This window comes from Corylus avellana, chromosome 7 (assembly GCF_965113065.1).
Source record: "Corylus avellana chromosome 7, dhCorAvel1.hap1.2, whole genome shotgun sequence".
In the NCBI taxonomy this organism is placed as follows: domain Eukaryota; kingdom Viridiplantae; phylum Streptophyta; class Magnoliopsida; order Fagales; family Betulaceae; genus Corylus; species Corylus avellana.
In genome coordinates this window covers 16,530,916-16,558,162 of record NC_142496.1, presented here as the reverse complement: position 1 = coordinate 16,558,162, position 27,247 = coordinate 16,530,916, and the positions used below count along the sequence as shown (strand labels likewise).

General features: G+C 38.7%; 2 protein-coding genes across 2 annotated transcripts; one reads left to right on the top strand and one right to left on the bottom strand.

Moving 5' to 3' along the window:
• The first annotated feature begins 467 nt into the window (after positions 1 to 467).
• Positions 468 to 11,844, top strand: LOC132184551 (tetratricopeptide repeat (TPR)-containing protein). The gene is made up of 6 exons (XM_059598231.2): positions 468 to 1,043; positions 1,121 to 1,170; positions 1,649 to 1,736; positions 2,721 to 2,837; positions 9,470 to 9,579; positions 11,269 to 11,844. Exons 1-5 carry the CDS (start codon positions 570 to 572, stop codon positions 9,518 to 9,520), a joined length of 780 nt encoding a protein of 259 aa, XP_059454214.1. The 5' UTR covers positions 468 to 569; the 3' UTR covers positions 9,521 to 9,579; positions 11,269 to 11,844.
• Positions 11,845 to 15,136: 3,292 nt separating this feature from the next.
• LOC132184288 (kinase-interacting family protein) lies at positions 15,137 to 19,651 on the bottom strand. The gene is made up of 3 exons (XM_059597861.2): positions 19,545 to 19,651; positions 18,674 to 18,857; positions 15,137 to 16,130 (listed from the first exon to the last, which is right to left on the bottom strand). The coding sequence occupies exons 2-3, from the start codon at positions 18,834 to 18,836 to the stop codon at positions 15,214 to 15,216; spliced, it is 1,080 nt and encodes a 359-aa protein (XP_059453844.2). The 5' UTR covers positions 18,837 to 18,857; positions 19,545 to 19,651; the 3' UTR covers positions 15,137 to 15,213.
• Between the last annotated feature and the right edge of the window lie 7,596 nt (positions 19,652 to 27,247).

The following is a 27,247-nucleotide window of genomic DNA, read 5'->3' as shown; positions in this document are numbered from 1 at the left end:
ATAGCGAAAAAAATACTTTTAGTAAAAGCTTATAAATAAAATTTTTGCCCAAAAATTTATTTTGGCTTAAAAATTATATTTCTCATACGCTTGTGAAGACGGGGATGTCGGAGATTATTATTATCATTAAATAACTTAAAATTCCAAGTTAAGCCGCCTAGACAAATGACATTTATATGGCTATTTGGGGGTTATATTAACAAAATCCTACTACACTTTTGGATAATCGGTTTCGGAGAGAGGCTAACAAGGTGGCTCACCTTTTAGCGAGTTCGGCTATAGTGCATTGTATGGACTAACAAGGTGTGGCTGTATGACCCGCCAGAATGTATAAGTGACTATCTGCAAGCAGATATTTCTGCTCTGCCTTTTTCAACATAAATACAAGACACTAGTTATTATCCAAAAAAAAAAAAAATCGGTTTCTGTAATTATATTTTCCGAGTCGGGTCAAATCAATCGAACGTAACTTGGCAAATTTTGGTCTTATCCATATCATCATGCGCGCAGCGCGTGCTTGTTCTTGACTGGACGAGTGACGAGAACTTTTAAGAGACAGAGAGACGGATATGGCGGGAGGCCTGAGCTTCCTCTGCAATATTTCCGGCGCCCCAAGCCCGTTACTCTCGTCACCGACCAACAATTCTCTCTCGCTCAATGCTCCTTCGAAACGCCGTTGGATCAAGGCAGAAATCCAAGAAATCAGGGTGTGCACGAACCGGACATGCCGCAGACAAGGCTCCCTTCAAACCCTGGAAACTCTCTCGGGTCTGGCTCCCCCAAACATCACCGTCAAGTCCTCTGGCTGCTTGGGCCGCTGCGGCGCTGGCCCAAACCTCGTGGCTCTACCCGGAAACGGCGTAGTCGGGCACTGTGGGACGGCGGCTCGAGCCGCCCAGGTCATGGTCGGATTATTGCTTCGTGGTCATGATTCGGACAACACCGCTGCCAAAACTGGCTTGGAAATGCTTGCACTAAGGAAGAGAGCACAGAATGAGTTGGACGATGGTAATTTCTCCCAGGCTGAGTTACTGCTCTCACAGGTAAATAGTATTCCTCGAGTATTTATTAGCACGATTGTAAAATTGTGATTAAATGTGTTCTTTCTTATAAATTGCAGGCTATAAAGTTAGAACCATTTGGTGGTATTCATATTCTGTACAAAGACAGGTTCGTCTAACTATATCTCATCAACAAGTAAAGTCATCATGTTCAAAATCTGCATATATTTTTAGGATTAGCTCTGGACATGCCTGCATGTCGGTGTGTGAATCTTTTGTCTCCTGTGTGATATATATTAAGTGTTTGAGATAAGTAGTGTTTTAACATAGTATTAGAACTGAGTTCGAATCAGTTCTCATTCATTCACCTTTCATTTCAATTAAATATTGTACATATTGGACTTTGCCTATTAATAATTTTGAGATAAATAGTGATTTGACACAAAGCATGTTGTGGACATATACTAATGTTTACATTTGGGTGTCCTACTAAGTGTCCATGGTTCCCATCATGATATCTAACAGCAATTGCCTGCCTACTGCATTGTGCATGTTTTGTGTTCATTGGAATACTCCCTGCTCTGCTATTAATGGGCGTCTGTCGTGACAGAAATGTTTATGAAATCCTTTTCTCCTCTAGCATTCAGATCTAGGGCAAGGTTAGCGTTGGGAAATTATTCTGGGGCTCTTGAAGATGCCACAGAAGCTTTGACATTTGCTCCTCAGTACCCTGAGGTGAGCCAACATCTTATTTTACAATCAGTAGTCGGGAAATGGCACTGCAGATGCAAATTATTGTAGTTACCAAATTATGGTCCCCACTTTTGTTGATTTTGAATCTTTCGGATTGGGAAATGTGCTTTTGGATTCGTCTCAAAATACCTTTTAGACACTACCAGCGCCTGGATCTCTCAATGCAGAAACCTACTTTCCAACCTTCATATTGCTCTCCATTCATTTCTTTTACTCTCTTTTTTGGGTAAGTAATAAGGATTTTTATAAAGAAATAGGAGAGCAAGTGAAGCATTTCCAAGATGTTACAATCTAAAACTTTAAAGAAGGAAATCTAAAATGGAATTACAATGAAATCATACAAGGATCTTAGAAGTAATACTTAAGCAAGTTGCTGTTATGCTCAACACCATTATATGTCCCATCATTACGTGCTCACGGTGATGTCCACATAACACATTAGCAGAACTCCTCGCCCATATTTTATTGACTGCATCACAATCAACCGCCCTTTCTAACAAGTAAGCACCTCCACAATATCTCTCCATCTAAGACTGCCTGCTTCTTACTAAGCCAAGTAATTATGAGTTGTAAGATACCATAAATCATAGTAATGATTTAGGAGCTATATACAAAATCATACATACATTATAAACACAAACACGCAGACACACAACAGCGAAGGCTTATTATATCAACTTTCAAACATTTTATTTTAATGAATAATAATTTTATTGAAAGAATAAGGCAAAACCCTTGTACATGAAAAGTATACAATAGAGCTGAACACCTATAGGCTTCTACAATCTAAAAAATACTGAGGAAAAGTTTAGGAACATGTACAACAGCCCTAAGGCTTATTATATCAACTTTTGTTTGTTTGTTTGTTGTTCTTGTTAATTTTTTGTTATTATTATTATTATTATTATTATTATTATTATTATTATTATTATTATTTTTTCTTTTGAGTCATCTGATCTTTTCCAGGCTTATATCTGTCAAGGCGATGCTTTCTTGGTTATGGACCAATTTGATTCAGCTGAGAAGTCATATTTAACATCTTTGCAGATAGATCCTTCCATTCGTCGTTCCAAATCATTTAAGGTATCGTTTTATCTCTAACATTAAGTGGTGATTGCAAGTATATTTTACTTTCCCTCTGGTTTATCAACCTAATTGCTGAATGATGTTAAAAGGGGGGGTGGTGGTGGTTAGGGTTGGTGAAGTAAAATGAATTATGGAGGCTGTACATGTAAGAGATATGCCTCCTGGTTTCCTTCCACTTTCTGGTTTCCACCTCTTTTCTGTGTTATATTCTCATTTTTTTCTTGCAAGTTAAAAACCTTTGATGATACTTTTATTATTTCTTACAAACGAATCTGTTGCCTTTTTTTTTTTTTTTTTTTTTTTTTTTTTTTTTCTGATTAAAAAATATGAGTTTCATGAGGATGGGAAAAGTACGCCTGACAATCTCCCTTTCCTTTAGAAGAGCATTTGGTGGACCAAGGCTTCCTTGAAAGTGGCTTCTTTCGCCTGGTCGGCGACTCTAGAGAAGATTCTTACCATGGACAATCTTAAAAAGAGACATCTCATTGTAGTTAATAGGTGCTGTTTGTGTAAACTGAACGGGGGGTCCGTTGATCATCTTCTCCTCCATTGTGAGGTCACTAGTGCCTTATGGAATGCTATTTTCAGTTGCTTTGGGTTGTCACGGGCTATGCCTAATTGTGTGGCGGATTTGTGGGGTCACTCTCGGAGTGCAGTCGTTGTGGAAGATGGTTCCTCTTTGCCTTATGTAGAGCTTGTGGAGGGGAAGAAATGATAGAAACTTCAAAACCCAAGAGAGAATTGGAGGAGCTCAAGTCTTTTTTCCTTTTTTTCTCTCTTTACTTGGAAAATTGCATGTTTAGCTCTCTTAGTGATTAGCTTTTCTTGACTTTCTTGTTCACTTTTCTCATTCTACTTAGGCGTCCTCATGTATACTTTTTGTGTACTAAGATTGCACTCCTCTACGCTTTTTGATATATATACATAATACAATATTACTTATATAAAAAGGAAAAAAAAAAAAAAAAAAAAAAAAAAAAGAGACGAGGCTTTTAGGTTCTTGACCAGTTGATGTTCTGATGGATCCAAATAAGAAATTGCTGAAGGATGAAGGTGAATTATTTGAAGATCGTGGTAGGTACCGTTGTCTAGTTGGAAAGTTGAACCATCTTACTATCACTAGACTAGATATTTCATATGCAGTTAGTATTGTCAATCAGTTCTTGGAGGCAATTCTTTGGATAGACGGTCTACTACTGGATATTGTACATTCTTTGGCGGTAATCTTGTAACTTGGAAGAGTACGAAACAAGCAGTGGTGGCACGATCTAGTGCTAAAGCAAAGTACATGGCAATGGCTCATATGGCTATTGAGTTTACATGGTTACAACATTTTTTTCAGGAGATTGGTTTCTCAACTCCTACTCTTATCCCGTTATTTTGGGACAACCAGGCTGCTTTACGTATTGCATCTAACCCAGTTTTTCATGAAAGGACTAAATCCTACCCGTAGCATTTCTTTTATTAATTGTTTTGATCCTCTCCATTGAATTAGGTCCACATTAATTTGGTACCCATCTCTTGGCAAAAGATTCGGTATCCATAACATTTCTTTTTTACCACGTTAAATCTACCAAGAAAGTAACATCTCTCTTGCATTAACCCACAAATATCTAATGCTAATCCTAGATTAACTTTGGGGATTGCCCTATCACATTGTTATGGAAGGAAAATAGTAAAGAAGGGAAAATTGAGCTGTAGATTATGAGTTCAATGTGGAATGTGTTAAAATCAAACTAAAAGAAAAGGCAAGACTCACTGACTTGGGTTTAGAAGCACTCCAATCTAACTCTTCCTTCAGCATTGTTTAGCTTGGTTTAGAGTAATATTTGGTGGTTCTGGATTGAAAATGAGATATGACCTTGGGTTGTTTAGCATTGATTCAACATGAGCCTCCCAATTTGTAGCCTTGATGCAGTCCTTGAACGGATGTCTGTTGTTAAGCTTGCTTTCCTCCCAAATTAAGTTCTATATGAAGGATGTACATATTTTGCAAATCAATATATACATGTGCTTTGTTATGTACTTTGATGAATTAATTTTTTTTGATAAGGAATCAGCAAACTATATTAATAGTGTAAGGCGCCCCAAAGTACATTGGAAGTATACAAAGAGGATCACCTAACTAGAAGGGAGAAAAACGTACAAGGAAATCATCATAGCTAATCGACACCGGAAAAACAAACGCTACAATCCAAAGATACAAAGTATGGAAACAATAGGATAAAAAGTCCTCGAAGGACCTCTCCAAGTCCTCAAAGCACCTATTTTTTCTCTCTCCATAAACACCCAAAAAAAAAAAAAAGTAGGCACCATCTTTCAGATCGCGGCACTCTCCCCCCCCCCCCCCCCCCCTCCCCCCCTCTTCCAGAAGACCACCAATAGGCCAGCAACTCGATAACCCGTCTAGGCATCACCCACGATAACCCAAAATGACCAAAAAATGCACTCCACAAAGCAGACACTACCTCACAATGAAGAAGAAGATGATCCACCGTCTCCTCGCTCTTTTTTCACATACAACATATGTTCACCACAATCACATGTCACTTCTTGAGGTTATCTAAGGTCATAATTTTGCCCCAAGCCGCCGACCACGCAAAGAAAGCTGCCCTTGGAGGAGCCTGTGTCCACCACACACTCTTCTAGGGAAACCTCCTCCCTTCCCGACACGCCAAGGAGAAAAAGAGAGACTTGACCTTGAAAGTTCCTCTATTGGAGGAATTCCACCATAATCTATCTTCAAACCCTCATGTCACTCTAGCTTCATGCAACACCTGGAAGAAAGAGGTAAAGACATCCACCTCCCAGTCATAAGCCTCTTTAGAAAAACTCACATTCCACTGAATGGACCCACCTAGCATCTCCAAATTATCCGCAATTGAGGCATCCTTCGCACAAGCAATACTAAAAAGAATCAGGAAAGCTATCTCGAGAGCTGTATCTCCACACCACCAATCATGCCAAAAGCTAACCCTTGTCCCATCCCCCACTACAAATCTCGTAAAGCCTTTGAAAGTTTTCCACCCTTTTCTAATATTCTTCCATAATCCCACCCCTAACGCTCCTCCAGGCTCAACAAAATACCATCCTCCCCATAAGCTCCCAAACTTCGAATCTACCACAACTCTCCACCAAGCATCTCTCTCCGACCCATATTGCCACAATCATTTCCCTAAAAGAGCGTGATTGAACACCAATATATTCCTAATACCCAACCCTCCTTCCTTAATCGGAGTGCTGACCTGCGACCACTTCACCCAGTGGTACTTGAACTCTTCACCTATCCCACCTCATAAGAAATTGCGTTGTAATTTCTCAATGCGCTTAGCAACACTCACCGGAATAGGGAATAAAGACAAGTAATAAGTGGGCAAGTTAGCGAGAGTGCTCTTGATAAGGGAAACCCTACCCCCCTTCGACAAATACAATCTTTTTCTGCTGGCCAACCGATGTTCTATCTTAATAACTCCATCCCAAACATGATTGGACTTATAAGAGCCTCCTAACGGGAGACCAAGGTACTTCACTGGCAACGTAACTGCCCCACACCCTAAAATACCGGCTAACGATTCCACTTGCTCGACATTCCCTACAGGAATTAGCATCGACTTAGCCAAATTAACCTTCAAACCGGAGGCCGCTTCAAACAACAAAAAAAACTCCGCAAATAGCGTAACTGGGTGGGCCTAGCATTGCAAAAGATCAAGGTGTCATAGGCAAATAAAAGATGAGAGACAGTAGTATTGCTGACTTTGAAGCCTTCTAACAACCCCCCATGAATCGCCCTAGAAATCATCCTACTCAAAGCCTCCATCACAAAGACAAACAACAAAGGAGAGAGGGTATCCCCTTGTTGCAAACCCCTGGAGCTGCTAAAAAAACCTTTAGGAGACCCATGTACCAGAATGAAAAACCGCACCGAGGAAATGCAATGTTGAATCCAAGAACACCATATCCTTCCAAAACCACACCTCCTTAACAAGTACATCAAGAAACCCCAGTTCACATGATCATAAGCTTTTTCCAAGTCCATTTTGCAAATAACCCGTGGCTCACCAAATCTCAGCCTACTACCAAGGCATTCATTAGCAATCAAGATGGGATCTAGAATCTACCTACCTTTGATAAAAGCATTTTGCGACTTGGAGATGATCTTGTCCAACACAACCTTCAATCTATTTGCTAAAACCTTGGCAATAATTTTGTAGATACCTCCCACAAGGCTAATAGGGCGGAAATCTTTGAGATTGATGGCACCGGGAATCTTCGGAATAAGCGAAATGAAAGAAGCGTTGAGGCTCTTTACAAACATCCCTCCGGCATGAAAAGCACTAAACACCTTTATAATATCCTCCCTCACCACATCCCAACAAGCTTGGAAGAAAGCCATAGAAAACCCATCGGGGCCCGATGCCTTATTCCCATTCATCTTAAACACGACCTTTTTTACCTCTTCCTCTTCAAAATTTCTCTCCAACCAGCTGGCCTTTCCCTCCGAAATGGAATCTTAAAAAACACCATCTACCATGGGCCTCCAACTATGCTGTTCAGCAAAGATCTTTTAATAGAACTCAACAATGTGCTCACTAATCTCGTCTTGATTGGAAGAAGGAGCATCCCTGATCATAAGGGTCTCTATTGAGTTATATCTTCTGTTAGAGTTGGCTATGGAGTAAAAGAATTTAGTGCACTTGTCTCCTTCCTTCAACCATAACACCCTAGATTTCTGCCTCCAACTTATCTCCTCCATAAGTGTACACTTCTCCAGCTCTCGAACAACCTCGGCCTTCCTCATTAACTCCTCCTCATCCAAAGCCCTACTTTCTTCGTGCTCATCAAATGCCTGAAGATCTTCAAGTAAAATCCTCTTATTCCTCTCAATATTTCCAAACACCTCCTCATTCCAAGTCTTCAAATTCAACTTCAAGGCCTTGAGCTTGCAAGCGAGAACAAAGCTCGGCGTACCTTGGAACTCATAAGAATCCCACCATTGTTTCACTAAGGCAACAAACCCTTCCACTTTAAGCCACATATTCTCGAACCTGAACGGCCTTTTCCCCTGGGATACATCCCCCAACTCAAGAATGATTGGAAAGTGATCCGAGCAAAGACGAGGGAGCCTCTTCTGCCTCACCCCTGGAAACCAGGCTTCCAACTCTGGGGAAACAAGAAACCGATCAATCCTAGACCACAAAGGAGGATCTTGAGAAACCGACCAAGTAAAAGCACCCCCGACAAGTGGAAGGTCTATAAGCCCTTGATCAGAAATAAAATCAGAGAAACCCATCATAGCATAATCCAGACGAGCTCCACCTAATCTTTCACTAGGGAAACGAGTCACATTGAAGTCTCCCCCTATACACCACGGTAAGTTCCACCAAGAACGTTAGCCAACTCATCCCAAAGGAGCCCTCTATCCCTATCAAGGTTCGGACCGTACACCCTTGCAAACGCCCAAACAAAGAGATTTACTACATTCCTGAAAGACACGGCCAGGGTAAAAGCCCCTACGCAAACATCAACCTTCTCCACCACCCTTGTATCCCACATGATCAAAATACCACCTGAGGCCCCACTAGAATCCAAACAACACCAATCGACATGATTCCGCCCCCATAAACTGCGAACAATCCTCCTAGACATACCCTGAATCTTGGTTTCTTGAAGGCAAACAACATCTGCATTCAAATCTCTGAGCAAATCACTCACCCTCAAGAGTTTATCCCTCTTATTCCACCCTCTCACATTCCGAGAGAGAATGCTTAGCTTCATAAATCTACAGCCTTCCCCCTCCCCTTCCTACTGCCACGGATAGAGCTCCCACTTCTAGCATCGTAATTCACCGAGCACTCCAAATTCCTCATCTCCCTTTTACCCTTGGTGCCGCTACTTGAAGTAGTTACCATCCCATTGTTTCGGCGCTCCTCTTCTAGAAAGGTTAACAATGCCAACAACTGTAGCTTATGACTGGCATACGAAATCCCTACGATCGGATAAATCTCATTAGCACACTGAATAACCCAATCCGAGTAGCCCGCCACACCCCTTGAATTAGGACCATAAATGTTCAAAGGAGAAGGCCACTCTACTCCACAAGGCCCTGCCCTCTCAACTTCCCTACTCCTTTCATCAACACTGACTTCTCCCCCAACACTCTTAGCTTCTACACAAGACTCAACTAACCTGCCTTCCTCTCCCCCAACCTGGCCACCATCTCGAGACTCAACCATACCTGAACACTGGATGCCTAAAAATGAAGGACCACCATCCAATGTGGGACAATGAACATGCTGCCCAACATCAAACCCTTGTTCCTGAGTATGACCCAATCCCTCACTAACCTGAATTCCAACCTGAATCAAGTCACGACAAGACCATGGTACCAAATCTCTAACCTCGCTAACCATACCTGACATCACCGGTGTCCTCTGGTGCGAAGCTGCCTCCCCAATCCCCATATTAATTTGATGAATTAATATTGGTGCAGAAAGTTGCTCATGTTGTTACATTGTGCCAGTTGGGTGTTTTTGCAAGTTGCATGTAGTGCTTTCTCTTTTCTTGATTATAGCATAAGGAGTTACTTTGTTATCACTATTGTAATATATGAATGTTCTATGCTTATGCAGGCTCGGATTGCAAAGCTTGAGGAGAAACTTGCTGCGGCTAATATGCCTTGAGATCTTCCTATGACTGAATTCACATTTGAATCAACAGCAATACTAAGCACATAAACAAGGTAATGTTCTGTTTCCTGGTCAGAGCTTTAAGAATCTTTTGAACTTTTTGCCAAAATGTTTCTATGCATTTGGAGCTTGAGAGTAAATCATAAATACTTATTACCTATTTGCTATCTGAGATTTCATATGGCAGTTTTTGCTCCATTCAACATGATAAGGGATCCTTAAACAGCTAAGGAAATAAGGCATACTTCAAAAATTCTTTACTGCTGCTTTATTTATTTGGCAATATGTTGTTCCGAGGAAGATGACCTATGGATGTGCAAGTGCAGAAGAGTGATTTGTTTGAGGTTCAAGAAGTAAAAAATAACTAAAAAGGGTGGCAAAAAGTAATTTTAGTAGTGGGAAAGGATATGATAATCAAAGATGTAAGCAAAAGTATGACCTTAGTTAGCCAAGTGGTGACGTATTCTTGTAGGAGAGTCCAATTTAGTTAGGGCAAGTACTCATGTAGTGGACTTCAATCACTTTGGATAGAAGGCGTAATAAGTTGTGTTGAGACTGCTTGATTCTCTTGTTGAGCTGCTTCAGAAGCAATGTTCGTTTCCTTAGTCCCACTTGATGCTGTGCAGCTGTGACTTGGAACAAGCCCATCACTTGGTAATACAACTTCTAAAGAAAAGCATACAAATGTAAATATCTTTTGGGGGGTTTTTTTCCGTTGGGGGAGCGCTTAGCTTGTTGGCATTTGGCAGGTCCAGGGGCCCACTCATGCTTTTTGATGGACTTAACAATTCAAAGTAGGATGCAAACAGTTTTTTTTAGAGGGACCATGGTCACCAAAAGCAATAAGTAGCTCTCCACTTCATTCATGTCAATCAAAGAAGTTGAAATATATGATAATAAAGGAAGTTGTTAGCATAACTAATTTATATTCTCTTTAATAGCATGCATCCCATAGATTACAGAAAACATTTATCTAGGAACAATTTTTCAAAGTTTGTAATTTGCATCTCTATTTGCACACTTAACAGACATGCTCTTAGTTTGGCCTTCTGTGGTGAGATACCTGTCTCTTTTGCTATTTGTTTGGTTTGTTCTCCGGATATAGTTGTATTGGGCCCCTCATATTCATGTCAGGCAGCCCTACTGTTTACTTGTGTGATTTGGGATGGGAAAAGTGAAGTAGTGAGATACTAAGAGCAGCCAGCAATGGAAACCTCCAATCAAATGAAACTTCCAGTTAAAGTATCCATTCGCGTATGAGTACCAACATCACGACTTCTATTAACCTAAACAAGTCTCAAAACGATCTTAATTTATTTGAATTTTATTTAAGGAATTCGAAGCACTAATAATCGCTTAAAAAAAAAAAAAAAAACCCACTAATAAAGGTGCATTTATATGTAATTCTCTAAGGAATCACATTGGTGCTAATTTTCAGCCATTTTGTACAGTGATTCTTTACTGCACATGAAGTTTACCAACCTCCTAAAACGAGGGAGTCATTGCTGCTAGAACAGTTTTATATTTGGGTTCTTTATGCAACGTTTGTATGCACTTTTGGAGACTTGCATTACCTTGTCTTATCAACTTAACATAGTTTAACGATATCAAAGAAATAATAACTATTAATAATGCTGCATGTCTATATCATGGTAATGTCATTTCTGATAGAAAATAATCCCTACAGTGCTCTGAATCTAATCCATGATTTTGTGTCCACTAAAATTCAATTCCATTTGCAGATAAACAAACTGGAGAGGCATGTTGCTCTTGCCTGCCATTTGTATGTACAAAGTGCATATTTATGCATGTATGTATATATGCGGCTTCACCGTTTTAGCAGTTCTGTACTTACCAAGGATGTCATCAACATGAAATTCCTTTTCCTGAGCTCTGTTGGTGGAATCAGTGGAGTTTCCAGCCATTGCTATCTCCACATGACTGTCGTTCTTCTTGCATTAAGCATGATAATGGAGGGGGGGCCTGCAGAATATGATCGTACTGGAGTAATAGGAGGTTAGAACTGTTCATTTTCGCTTTGCCTTTGATTTTTTTCTTGAAACTCAATTGCTGACATTGCGATGATCTGTTTAGAGCGTTATGGAAAATGTAAAAAGTGTTATTAGCAACACATCACTAATGTGATTGGGAGGTTCACAATTTTCTGGTATGATCTGATTACCTAAGCTAATCTTTGCAAATTATGTTAGGCTTGTTATAATTAGTATGTATATCTATCCTAGAATGGTTTTGTAGTCAAATTTAATAAGGTATTTATCTATTATTCAATGATCTAGACATAATTGAGTTCTCTTTTATTGATGCAAGCAATTAGATAAGTGGGTGTTCTGTTGTTTTGGTTTTGGTTGAAGAATTTTCGTGTAGTCGGTGAGCTCTGGTTTAAGTAGTATTTCCTTCCCTTACAAGAAGGGGAGGGAGGATAATATGGTGAGTTTAAGACTTACCTGGTGGGTGTAGTTTAGCAAGGATCAGCAGAGAACAAATGCAATCGTGAAAGCTGGTAAGGCAATCAAGAGCAATTGGAGTTATTCAGGTGCCAAACGGATTGGTTTAAGGCTCAATGCTTTGGTTTAATATGGGCGGTTGTGTGGTTACAGTTGCCAAAAATTTGCCTCCATCCTCCAATACACACACAAATCAGCTCTTTTACTTTGATAGAGATTCTCAATAATTTTGCTATTCGAATTGCTAAGTAGGGCAGACCCACGTTCACCCCCCCTTCAATATAATAGTCGGAGAAAGTTTCTCCAATCTTGTTTGGAAGAAAGCTCTATTTATTTTGAAAAGTGACAAAATTTGTAGTCTTAGGGAAGAACTAGACAGTGTGCCTACAAGGTATTGTCTTAAAAAGGACAAGGATTAAAAAAGAGATAAGGTGTTTTCTTTAATAGAAAGATAGGGTTTCTAGATTCTTATCTATCTATTTAAAGTTTTTGAAATTTTAAAACAGTTTTTTTCTTCAAATTTTAAAGAAAGGTTTTCAAATATGGAAGAAGCCCTATCTATCTACTTAAACTCTTTCAAATTTTAAAACAGAGTTTTTCAAATTTTAAAGTATGGTATTTTAAGAACCCTAGCCCACTCTTTATATCACCATCTTATTCTTCTAAAATAGAAAATATTTTTCCTCTTCCAAACCTGGGGCCAGCTACTTAAGAGAGAAACAGACAGTTCTTTCTCGAGAAATAAAAACCGCGGTGCCACCCCTCATTTCTCTCAAGCAAAACTTGAGTTTTCCTTTCCCAAATCACAAAACAAATTGCATAGAAAGATTTTACATCATCAATGAAGATAAATTGAAGAAAAGCATATGCAAATCAACCAAGTTTGAAAGAGTCCTACTGAAAAAGGGTTTCCAAGGGAATTAAGGTTTTGACCACTACATCTCAATAACGGAAAGTAAGATCTGAAATTTCTTATGCTCCGACGCGTGGGAAGCTCCAAGCCGCGTTTGACAACCCCCACCGCCTTCTGCCGCTGTCTTTGGTCTCCTGTGGTGCTGCTTAGCCTCTCGGCTCCCACTGCCGACACGCGGTTCTCATGCTCCAGCAAGTGACTTACACGCACCGGTCATTCTTTGTGTCCCTATTGCCTTCTTCCGCCTTACCATCCACTAGATCTACTGTTTTGTGATTTATTTTACTGTTTTTTAAAATTTCTGTGTAATTTTCTATTCCTTGTTTTTCTTTTCTGGTTAGCTTGTTGACAGAGTTTTCCCTCTTTTATTTGACCACTAATGGTCTTGTTTGGTTTCCTCAGCCGACTACTGATGGTTCTGCGGCAAACCCTTCAGGGTTTTGTTCCATTTGCGGAACTTTGCCTTATATTACGGTCTCTTTTGGTGGTTTAAGTTCCATTTGATGGGCTTGGTCATTTATTTGACCCATTCCCCACAGTTTTCTGGAAAACTTTGTCACCTTTGTATTTTATTTTCTTGTAATTTCCCTTTTTTTTTCCCAACATTGAATAGAAAAAATAATAATAATAATTTGAACTGGGGTATATAACGGTCATATGCTGACCAATTGTCCAATGTAATCATATTATGGGTACATGACTGTATGCTGGCCAATGACTCTATATAATGATACAGAGTACATGACCTTATGTTGGCCAATACATGACCATATGCTGGCCAATTATCCAAATATAATCTAATCAGGGGTATATGACCTTAGGCAAATGAATTCTTGCAAACAATTCTTGTCTTGATGCAACTCACGTGAATCTTGTACGTTGTCATGTTTGCATTTGCACTAGCACTGTTTTGACTTCTTCAAGGAAGAAGATGACTTTTATGCAAGAATGCACAACAATAGAGTGCACAATAACAACACTGAAAACTTCAACTTCAAGTTGACTCTTTTTTTTGGGTGAAGTTCTTTTAGAGTCGGTTTGGAATTGCGTTTGAGCAATAAAGTTTTTAAGTCAAAAAACGCTTTTGGGTAAAAGTTTTATTTTTGAACTTGCCAAAAGTGCGTTTTGACAATTTTTAAATATTTTTGAACCCTTAAAAGTATTTTGAGTCATTTTTGGTCTCCAACAAAATAGCCAATTTATAGATTTTTCATCTAATATGAGCCTATTCACTGTTTAAATACTAGAGAATAAAAAATTGAGGAAAAATAATGGGTTCCTTTGTTTATTATATTCCTCTTTCTTTCTGCTATTCCATTTAAACAAACAAATGGCCTTCAAGTATTCAATCTCTGCTATCATCTTTCTCGTTTTTATTTTTTATTGATTTTTTTTGCTTTCATCGTTGTTTTATGTTGCTTTGTTTTTATGATGCTTATTGTTAATCAGAGTTATGGCTTTGTATTTGTTAGTTTAATGAGGTTGTTTGTTTACATTATCCTCCATTGATCACACGTTTCAATGGCAATTGAATACTTAAAATTGATTCAATATTTTTCAATATAATATTTGGCAAGAATAATTTAATGACTTCAATGTTCGTATACTGAAAAAAAACGAATATAACATTTAAATGTAAGGATATGATGTCAATTTAATGATTTTAATTAATTGTTGGCAATGATATAATAAAAATAGAATGAGAAATATAATATTTAAATGCAAGTAGTGAAAGAAATAGATAATCTGTTGGGGAGAATAGAGAAAAAGTAGTAGTTAATGTAGATAGTTATACTTTTTCAGTAGCTATTCTGACTATTATTGCTGAAAATATTTTACAAGTGCTTTCAATTTTTTTTTTACCAAACGAACTTTTTGAGTGTTAAACGCACTTTTTAATTTCCTCAAAACACATACCCAATCAGACCCTTAATCCAAAAGTCTTAAAATGAGCTTATGATAGACTTGTTGGACATCTAGTTCGTGTATGATGGCCATTTAAGCTTCTCTTTGCAGTTGGGCCATTTATCATAAGTGCTAATCAATTACTGGGTTGTTGAATGAAGAGCCTCTTCTCGAGATTGTTGGATTAGCCCATATGGAGAAGATCTCGACTTTGACCTGAACCCATTATGGACCATGAACCCAATAAAATAAATATAATATGAGGATTGTTGATGGAATCTTGTGGACTCTTTTTAATGAACCACCCCAGCACAATTAAGCTAAATATGACAACTTAACAAAAAGTAAAAATAATATTAATATTTCCCAAAAGCTAGTCTAGTGGTAGTTTTGAGCATAAGACATCATGAAGTGCAACCTGGGCTAAGCCCACAATGAAACAAATCCATGGTCATCATCCTCTCCAACCATCCAGGCCCCCCCTTCTTCCCACCACCCTTCTTCAACCTCCGACCAAGCTTCTCCATTTTAAAGCAACCACCACCACCACCCAAGGCCACGTCATCACCATTCTTCTCCTCCTGTTCAAAACCTTGGTCTCTCCTCACAAGCTGCTCAGAGTACTCCTTGTTCCTCTTCTCCAACCCATATATCTGCCCCTGAAGATCCTCAATCTTACGGTTGAGCATGTACACCCTATGATCCTCCCTCATCTTCAGCACACATCTTGCCAGCTCACTCGCCTTCCTCTTCATGAACATCGACTCCGCCGCCAGCCCTTTGTTCTCTTCCACCAACGCCGTCACCCTGTACCCCAGCTTTGCGTTGTCGTTTAACAGAATCAGCCTCTCGGACTCCAGCACCTCCAGCAAGCTCTTCTGCAGCCCTATCTTTCTCGATGATTCGCTGCACCGCCGCTCCATCATGGTTGTTTCATGCACCAGTATATCGTACTCCACGTTCTTTATCACAAGGTCGGCGACCACATCATCCCCAACCAGAAACGTTGTTGGAGGTTGTTGGTAAGACAGGGAGCTGCCGGCGTCCCAATTATCAGTCTGGTCTTCCTGATCATAGTAATCATTATCGACGGCTGAGATTTGGGAAGAGTGTCTGCTGTGATGATATTGTTGATGTTTGGCCAATGTCTGAATGTAACGGTCGGATAAGGTGATGTAGCCATTGTAGAGGTCTTGGAGAAGGGCCAGCAAGTGAGGTCGTTTTTGATAGTAAGATTGGGCACGTTCCCCGAAGGTGTCACCATTGTTGTCGTCTTCATCACCTGACTTTATTGCCAATATCTTCATCCTTTCGTCCAAATCTATAACAATGGGGTGAAAGTGAGAAAATGGAGTTAAGATAATTTACATAAAATAGTTTAATTTAGGGTTAAATTCACTTTTAACCCTTAAAGTTTTATAAATTTTTCAATTTGAATCTCAATGTTTAAAAATTGACAACGTACCCTCATAATGTTTTAAAAACTTTCAATGCAGATCTTCTATTACTAATTTCCGACGGAAATATATAACATTACATAATTACCCTCAATTTTTTTTTTTTAATTTTCATCTAATTAAACAAAAATTAGTAACGAAAAGCTTGAATTGAAAATTTTTAAAACATTAAGAGTACATTGCTAATTTTTAAACATTGAGATTCGAATTGATATTAAAAGAAATTAAATAAGTAACCATATTACTCAATCGACTATCAAGAAGAGCTAATTTGGGACATCAATATCTTTCGAATTAGGTTAGATGCATTCTTTAACACACAAACATGTGCTAATTAAAAAACTATGTGCTCTCTCACATGCAAACCTGACCAATTGACAAAAGTTGTCATATGTAAGAAGGGAAAGTTTGGACACGAGTGAAAAGTAGAGCCGTAGAGGTTGATGACACTTGGAAAATAGTTTGAATTATACATTGGTTATGTTTTTGGCCTTGAATACGACAATGTGGCTTTGTTGTGTGAGGTCAGCATCATGGAGCCCAACAGCAACTTATATGTTGGCAAAATATAACTCTAAAAATAAAAAATAAAATAAAAAGAAAGATGTTGGCATATCAACGTTTTCTACAAAAATATAAAACGTTACACCGACATTAGTAGGAACATGCATGCAAAATCCAGCTATGCATAGGGAATGAGAAAACTCAAACATTGTCAAGGAAAGTCAGAAATCACATACTGTCAACTGGTCAACTGTTGACTGATTGCCCTATACAGTAAGGAGAAAAGACCCGGGTAAATAATATTTACTTAGAAAACATTAAAAAAAATACCTGACATTTTTAAAAAAATATATATATATATTTATCATTTAATTTATACTTTAGCCATTATTTTCCTTAATTACGTCCCCTTATCCCATTATCTTTATAAATAAAACCTATAATAAAAATAAAAAAACCAAGTTTCTCGAAGCAGTAAAAACCAAGATTCACCTCAAAATTATTTCAAGAGTTAATAAAAGGGTACAAGCATAGTAAACTACAGAGGAACAGAAAGGTCGATCTCATCTCACGAAAACCAACACAAAGAAATGATATAGTGCAACAAGGCAAGGCATTGGGGTTGGGATATTTGTTGCTTTCACACGTTACCTTTCAAGTATTCAGGGCTTTCAAATTTCAAACAAAACTACAAAAAATATATATATATATATATATATATAATCTTACCCTCTACAGTCTACACCCATACAACTCATCAAACCTTTTTCAAACAGCATATGGCGCGGACAAGTCGCTGTCCTACTCCCTAAGCTACTTGTATCTCTGACACATTGCACCTATCACGCGCCCAAACCAGGCGCGTGTGTGTCAGCTAAATGCTGTACAGTTTTGAATTCCCATCCCTGATGTAGATTGATCATAGATTCTATTGGTATTTGTATTTGAACCCTGTTTTTTTCAGTTATAATATTCATTTTAATTTACTGATCTCTCTTATTAAATAGAAATAATGATTTATTACTTTAATAAATAGGACCAACAATGCTATACTAACTCTCATTTTTTAACATAATTTTTATATTTTTAAAATTAGCACTAAGATAATAAAATAGTAATTTTAAAAGTTATGTATAAATGAAAAAATAAGTGTAAAAAAGTAAAAAGTAAGTATGACATTACTCTTATCATGTCATTTTAAAAAAAGAAATGCTAAGCTTACAAACACGTACATTTTGCAAACTGATGTAACACAACATAATTGAATATGAGATAAATTTAAATTTTGAAAAACTTAATTAATTTATAAAATTTTTTCTGTAAATATATTTGTAAGCCTAGCATTTTTCTTTCCAAAATGTCGTCTAAAGTGACACCAAAGTTTTGACACAATTAAATTCACCACAAAACTAACAAATAAAAGTAGAAGGATTTTCTTAAAAAAAAAAAATTAAGGATTAAAATTAGAATTAATTTATATAATCTTATACCGTTTATTCAGTCTAAACAATTTTTTACACACAACCCTGACAAAATATTTTAATTAAAAGATTTAATCTATTTAATTAAATAAATTAAATTATATAATTTTATTCTACTAAACATCAACCCACACAAATTGCTGAACAAGATATTCGAAAATTAGAATATTCAATTAGTTATATTGAAATAATATTTTTAATTTATATAACTAACTGAATTTTCTATAATCCAAATTCCTAAATTGCAACCCATAATATGAGTTGAAATCTAACAAACTCACACACGAATGGAACAGATAACAAAAAGTGGCGTGATTTAAGCCGTAAAGATGATGCATATTTGCTTTGTGAGTGCTCAAGAGTCGAAACTTAAAAATAAGTTGAAGGGTAGGGAAGGCAATTGGGTGTGGAGGGGTCCGTACCAGCAAGGGTGGACACGAGCCAGGCAGGCTTAGTGCTGCTGCTGCCATTGCTGTGACTGAAGCTTCTTCTTGGCGTTGGGGAGCATTGATTTTGACTCTCAGAAGAAGAATCGTACGGCCCTGCTTTCTTCCCGCTTGTCATCTCAAGCTTCGACAGCCCCATTAAATGTCGCCACCACACCACCTGCAGACACAATTATTAACAAACATGTTGGGGATTCATGAAATCCTTCCCAATAAATCACTGAAAATTTGCATTTAAAGAGGATAACCGTACAATATCTGATCCTTCTTCTCTCTGAGCAGAAAATTCAGAGAAGGGTACATTAAAAAAAAAAAAAAAAAAACGCAGATCTCGAGGACATTTAATGTAAAATCAGAGAAGGGAACATATATCATACACTACACTACTCCCTCCATTGACGAACATTCACGGCGTGGGAACACTAATTACTAATTACCCAAATCAAAAATGCAAGTTTTCATCGCCTACAAATGATTTTTCCCAAGTTTTCTCAGAAAATGACTAAGAAACCATTTCAAAAAGAACGAAACGCTAAGAAACGCTAAGAAAACAGAACAGAAACGCTAAGAAACCATTTCAAAACCTTGGTGCCTGTGAAGGAGTAAAAATGACTGATAAATAATATAATGCATTTGAAAGAAAGATCGATGAAGCATCAGAAACATATAATAATTATGGAGAGCGAACATTTTGTTTTTCGTTACGTATTTTCAGCAACAGAATGGGAGGGAGGGATAGTCCAAGCAAAGTATTGCCTAATAAGAAATTTACACCGACACAGAAAATTCCCAGAGAAAAAAGAAGCACAAAGGCCTCGGCTTGAGGCTACAGAGGAGAGAGAGTTACCGGAGAGTAAGACAAAGAGTGAAAGGCCTGAAGCGCTGATGCCCGGCAGGCGGCAGGGTGGTGTTGTAGACTATAGAGTGAAGGCCTGGGATATATATATATATATATATATATATATACATATATATAAAAGTTACAGAGAGACAGACTACTGTACTACGATTGCCAAAGCATGACATCATCGGCCATGACTTTATATCCAATTGACGACTAGAAGACAAACACCTGTTTTGTCAACATCTAATTCGATTTTGTATTTGATTTTCAAATATGTATATACGGACGAAGTATTTAAAAAAACAATTAGATAAAACTAATTAAAATCTTTAAAATCCCGTCTTAAATTCGGTCAATCTGAAAAAACTACACGAGGGGATTGTGAAATATTTTTTTCCTAAAAACCCTCAAGATCTAATCCTTTTATCAAATTGTTAATTTCTTTCAAGATAAACAGATGAAATTCTATCATTTAAACTGTTAAAAATCCCGTCTTTTAGGGTTCGTTCATTTCACTATTTATCATTCAAACAGTTAAAATCCTGTCTTAGGGTTGGCTGTATAATAATTTGAAGGGATAAATATAAAATTTGTCATGAGTAGCCTAAATTATAAATCACTCTTTTTGGTATAAAAAAATAATTTATAGGTTCATGTAATTGACCTAAATTATAAATCACTCATTGTAGTAAAAGAATAACCCAATTTTCTCCAACTTGTTTGTTGTTTTTATTTATTTTTCAATGGTTAAAAGATGTAACCGTCAAATTTTCATAAAATGCTATTAAATCGTGGCGAGGAAAATGAAGATGAAAATGAGAGAGGGTTATGCACACAGTAAATTTTTGGGGATAGAAGATATTAGGTTAATTTATTGAAACAGTATGACTTGGAGTGTTGGCTGATGTGTAATTTTAACTGGTGTTCTAAAATGATGTGAAAAATCATAGTTGTCATCTTTTAAAGTAAAAAATTAATAATATGTATCGCGTTTTTATTGGGTATGATGTGACAAAGTAACGAATTATGTTAGGTTACTTAACGAAAATTGATTTCAGTGAGTAAATTCTTATTTTGGCCTACCTAAGGACCTGTAAATTATTTTTTATACCACAATGAGTAATTTGTAATTTAAGCTAACTACATGGACCTAAAAATTATTTTTTATTTTTTATACTACAGGGAGTGATTTGTAATTTAAGCCAATCATATGGACCAATTTTGCATGAAAATACATTTTATCTTCTAAAGTTGTAGGTCTTTTTTGATTTTGTCTCTAATATTTAAAAAATTACAATATACCCTTACCAAGTTTCTATAATTGTTGATGTAACCATTCAGTTAACCAAATTCGTTTTCTTGGACGGGAGGATGGTCGCATGTTGAATTTTAGCTCCAAATACCCTGAAATTATTTCCAACACCACCCTTAAATCCCCAAAAGGGCTCGCTCTTAACTTTTAAAAAGACAACAATAGATTTTTTTTTTTTTTTTTGGGTCTTGTCTTGAAGTTTAGAGGTTAGGATTGCTTTGCTCTTTAAGGAGAGCCATGGATTCTTCAAACCAGAATGCAATCTCTGGGTCGATGCAAAGCGGGGACCCCAGCGCGTATGCTTTTGCGAGCGGCCAACTGTTGTGAGAATCGCCCACACCATACCAAATTTTAGTAGGAAGTTTGTGAGCTACAAAAATTGAAAGGTAAGTACCTTGCTCAATATTTTCTTCTTTTTTGTGCTTGTTCATCTTTGATTCGTATCAAAAACAGGTGGTTTGCTTCTCATTGGTGGTTTATATCTTAGTAATATTAATATAGTGGTTTATATCATGATTGGTGATTTAAGATGAGTTGTTTTGCCTAGTTTGAAGTACGAGGAAGAATGTACATTGGGATCCTGTGGCTATAGACCTTTGTATGCATTGTCTTTTTTGATTTTTGTATTTTTTTTTTTTAAAGAAAAGTACAATGCCTTTAAGAGCTGTGCGTTGGATGTGTTGGAATTTTTTTTTTGGTGTTTGTTACTTGGTCGGTCACTATTGATAAGCTCTTATTGAGCAGTTTAGGGTTTAGGGTACATGTTTTGAACCAATTTAAGGTGATTTTAGGTTTAGGGTTTTGCTAATTAATCGGCTATTGGTTTTGCAAATTAGTTGAGAATGTGGTTTCTTTGAGGGGTTTGATATTGAACTGTGTAAACATGGTAAAATGGTGGCAAGTCGTTTGAGGAAGAGGCATACAACTATACAAGTTTAGTGGCAGAAGTGAAACGATGTGAAACCATGGTTCAAGTTTAAGTAGGGAGAGAATGGTTAAACCACCACCTTTTTTTTTTTTTTTGAAGATTCCTCGCTAGGTTCTCTGTGAAACAATAGCAGAGAAGGAACCTTATTATCACACCCGATAGCGGTGGTGACGTAATTATCTTTTCAGTGAAGTGAAGCAACTGTTCGATTGGAGTTACCAAGAATGGGAAACATGGCGGATGATCTGACAAAACTCTGGGGAAATTTTTTCGCTACGGACAAGGAGATTGGTGGAGTCTAGATCTAGGAAGAATTTTTGGAGGATTTAACGAGTCAGGGGCTATCGTGTCTTGTGGGAAGGCTCATGACTGAACGGATAGTTAACAAAGAAACTATACGAGCAAAGCTAGAAACCTACTGGCTTCCTTTATTTCAAAGTCTTAGGGCGCAATATGTTTCTTATCGAGTTTGAGCAACGATGGGATAAGGAGCGGGTAATGGAAGGAAGGCCGTGGGTCTTCGAAGGAACCCTGTTTTCGGTGGTTGACTTTGATGGATGTCATTCTCCTGACGAGTTGGATTTTGATCATACATTGTTTTGGGTGCGAATGTACAAACTTCACATGTCATGTATAGGGAGAGAAGTGGGGCAAAAATTGGGATCCACTGTGGGGGTTGTGGAAGAAGTGGATACTAATGAAGACGGGATTGGTTGGGGAGAATATCTGCGCATGAGAATTCATATGAATGTAACGAAACCGTTTTCTCGAGGGCGAATGCTAAAATTGAAAGACAAGTCTAGGCGGATTCCTTTTCAATATGAGAAAATCCCTAAATTTTGCTTTTAGTGCGGTGTTATTTGTCACGGAGCAACGGGATGTACGAAGCTTGAGGGGCGAAGGAACAACAATGCTGTGGGTGATTCACAGTACGGTCCATGGCTTCGAGCCTCTTCCCCGAAGCGGTGGTCCGATAGGAGGAGGAATTACTAGGAAGGGGATATGAGGGGGCAAGACAAGTGGTTCGACACTGGAACGGCGAGGGAACTGGCCGGAAAATATTATTCAGGGGAAAGTAATGGAAAACAATCAATGGGAGACAAGCAGAGCGCAAATCAGGGTGAGTTTTCCTTCTCAGCCTTATACAAAACGGAAGGATTCGGTGCACATTCCTGTAGGGAAGATGACGCATTGATGGGAGATTATTCGAGGAGAGAGGAGTCTAATTTATGGGAGTTAATCCGAGCCAAGAAGAGCAGTTAGTAACGGGTAAGGGACAGGTTGGCAAGGAAAGTTTTCTTGGTTTGGCAAGTAATAATGATGCGATGAGCGCCAAGGGAGGAAATAAAAATGTCTAGCTAGGGGAAAAAACGTGTGTCCCTACTTCTGATTATGGGATGAAAATAGCTGGGAATGGGCCTGATGTAGAGAAAATTTCTTTGGGGAAGGCGGTTAGTGGGCAAAAGGCTAAGGCCCAGGTGGTGAAAAACCAAGGGGACAACGTGCGAACATGGAAGAAGCGTGCTAGAGAGAACGTGGGAAGGGGACTAATGAGCACGTCCAGTCCTGCATGTTCAAGGAAACGCCCAGTTGGTGAAAGGGATGACTCTTATCAGTTTAGCGCAAGGAGAAAGAAAGGAAAGGGAAGAGAGATGTCTATGGTGGAGCAAAACATAATATTGGCAGCGGCTGCCCAGCAACCCCGCCAAGCGCTTAAGTTGGAACTGCCGAGGGCTTGAGAACCCTTGGTCAGTTTGCGACCTTCGCAGGATGGGAAAGAAAAAGAAACCCAATTTGGTTTTCCTTATGGAAACCAAGTGTCAATCACTCTGGGTGGAATTTCTAAAAGTAACGATGGGTTACAGAAGTGTTTTTGTGGTGGATAGTGCTGGTCGGAGCGGAGGTTTAGCACTGTTTTGGGACGAGGAGTTCAGGGTGGATATTCAAAATTACAGTAGACGACATGTCAATGCTGTGATTTTTAACAAAGAAAACACGTGCTCTTGGAAGTTCACGGGGTTTTACGGGCACTCGGAAACAAGCAAAAGGAAGGAAGCATGGAATCTCCTTTGGCGTTTGAGGGGTTTTTCCCCGTCGGAGTGGATGTGCACAAAAGATCTTAATGAAATCCTAACTGGAGTAGAGAAGTCGGGGGGGGGACCAGACGACCGCGGTGGCAAATGGATGATTTCAAGGAGTCGTTGGAGGCCTGTTAACTTGAAAATCTTGGATTTTCAGTGCCTCGCTTTACTTGGAATAATGGAAAAGAAAAACCTTTTTTTTTTTTTTTTTTTTTTCACTTAAGAACGGTTGGATAGGGCTATGGCTAATCAGAGTTGGCGTGATCTGTTCCCAAGGTATCGGGTGGAGGTGTTAGCGGCTCGGAGTTCAGACCATGCACCGCTGCTTATCAGGCTGAATGTGTCCAACCAAAGGAAATTGCAAGTGTGTAGGAAGTTCAAGTATAAGGCAAGATGTGGCAAGGTGAAGGAAATAAAGGAGAAATAAAACAGGATTGGCAGGTTAAAGTCCCAAGGGCTGATGTGTGGAGTAATTTGAGTACTAAAATGGCTAATAGTAAGAAAGTGATGTTACGGTGGTGTCGGGTCAACCAAAAATCTGAAGCTAAAGATATTAACCTAATGACTGCCGAATTATCTAACCTGCAAATGGAAGCTGGATTTTCGAATCAAAGTGACATTCGTAAGTTGCAGACGGCAGTGAATGAATTGATGAAACAAGAGGAGGTGAAGTGGCGACAAAGGGCGAAATAGCATTGGCTGAAAGATGGGCATCAAAATACCAAATATTTTCATGCTTGTGTGAGTTAGAGAAGGAAAGCTAACCAGATATCGGCCGTTATAGATGTGGATGGGGTGAGATGTTCTTCGGCTGAAACAATTGAACATGCTTTTGTCAAAACTATTTCATGCAGATTTTCGCCACATCCTCACCTACGGGTATTGTGGAATGTCTAGATGGGATGCCTAGAATGGTCTCTAATGAGATGAATGATCAATTGCTTCGGGAGCCAACGGAAGAGGAAGTGAATGTGGCCCTTGACCAGATGGCGCCCCTAAAAGCACCTAGACCGGATGGTATACCAGCCTGTTTTTACCAAGAGAAGTGGTCGTCGATAGGGCTGGAGGTATGTAAAGCAATTCACAATTTTTTTCTTGTCGGGTTATATTGATAAGGCAATGACAACAACATATATTGCTTTGATTCCTAAATCATCAAATACAATGAAAGTTACAGATTTTAGACCTATAAGCCTGTGTAACGTATTTTACAAGCTTATTTCTAAAACCCTTGCAAATAGGCTGAAATTGTTACTTCCCAATATTATCTCACCGACCTAAAGTGCTTTTATTCCGGGTTGACTCATTTCTGATAATGTATTAGCAGCCTATGAAACCCTACATTCTATGCATACTCGTATGTGGGGAAATGTGGGGTATATGGCGCTCAAGTTGGATATAAGCAAAGCCTATGATAAGGTGGAGTGGGTTTTTTTAGGAGTGATGAGACAAATGAGGTTCACAGAAAGGTGGATTGGTTTAGTTATGAAATGTATATCCCATGTAACGTATTCTGTTATTATAAATGGTAAACTGGTAGGAAGCATCAATCCCACTAGGGGGATTAGATAAGGGGATCCCATATCCCTTTATCTTTTTCTCCTATGTGCGGAGGTGTTGAGCTATCAACTTCAGTAGGCTGAGAGGGTTGGGTTGTTGAGGGGGTCCCCACTTCACCGAAGGGACCCCAGATTAAACATTTATTTTTTGCAGACGATAGCCTGTTATTTTGCAGGGCCACACAACAGGATTGACAGAAGCTCACTTCACAGTTAGCAATCTATGAAAGAGCATCAGGGCAATGTCTAAATTGAGAAAAAACAGCTATCTTTTTCAGCCGGAACACAAAACAAGAGGAGAGGGACGTGATTCTATCTCTTGCGGGTATACCCGCCACCCAACGCTATGACAAGTATCTTGGGTTACTAGCTCTTGTGGGAAAGTCTTAGATGGGAGAATTTCAAAATATCACAGATCAAGTGTGAAAAAGGGTCAATGATTGGAAGACGAAATTCCTCTCTCAAGCAGGGAACGAAATATTGTTGAAGACGGTTGTTCAAGCCATACCCACGTATAGTATAAGCATCTTTCTATTGTCAAAATCCATGTGCAAAGAAATTAATGGAATTATGCAGAAATTCTAGGTATAAGGAGAATGATAAGAAGATTCATTGGATGAGTTGGGCAAAGATGGGGTGACCTAAGGCGGATGGGGGGATGGGGTTTTGTGATTTTACGTGTTTTAACATCGCTTTGCTTGCAAAGCAATGTTGGAAACTATTACAAAATCCGGATATTTTGGCTGCTTGCATTATTAAGGCTAAGTATTATGCTCGGGGCTCATTTTGGGATGCTAAAATTGGAAGCCGGCCATCATTTGCTTGGAGGAGCCTCCTCTCGGCGAGAGACTTATTGAATGAGGGAATGATATGGCGTATTGATGATGGTAGATAGGTGAAGATCTGGGAGGACCGGTGGATACCCAAACCAATTTCTTTCAAAGTACAATCACCGTGCATGAATATGGAACGAGAGGCTACAGTTAGTGAGCTGATTGACCCGACAACCAAAATTTGGAGTGTTTCTCTCATTCGAGACAATTTTGATGAGGATGGAGGAGAAATTATTCGTAATATTCCCCTAAGTCGTTACCACCAATAGGATAAAATGATTTGGCGTCCCACAACTAATGGTATGTTCACTGTTTGAAGTGCTTATTACCTAGAAAAAGAACGACAACAACAACACAGTGGGGAGGGGTCTGCTAAGTCTGGCTTTAGTAATCTTTGGAGGGATATTTGGGATTTAAAGGTTCCAAATCATACAAAGGTGTTCTTGTGGAGGGCATGTAACAACATACTCCCCACTAAGGATAACTTGCGTAGAAAGGGGCATCTTGGAAAACAACAAGTGCATAATATGTGGAAAGGAGAGTGAGACAATAATGCACGTTTTATGGGAATGCCCTGTTGCCCAAGATGTATGGGGAAGTTGTGACCAAAAGATCCAGAAGACTCATTGTTCAGAGAAGGAATTCAAGGATTTATGGAGTACTATGACGAACAGGTGCGATAGGGAGGAGGTAGAAAGATTGGCCACTATTGGAAGAGGCATTTGGCTGCACCGTAATACTGTAGTACACGGAGGTTGTTTCTCCCATCCAAACCACGTCATCCAAGAAGCGGAATTGTCATTGGAACAATTCCGACAAGCTTAGAATGCCAAGAAGGAGAATACAGCTAAACCAGCTGAGACGAGGATTACGGTGTGAAAAGGGCCTCCTAGTGGTTTTAAGACAAACTGGGACATTGCTATGGATCCCTCTTTGAGAAGGGTCGGGATTGGTATGATAACAAGAGATGCCACGGGGGTTGTCATTGCAGCT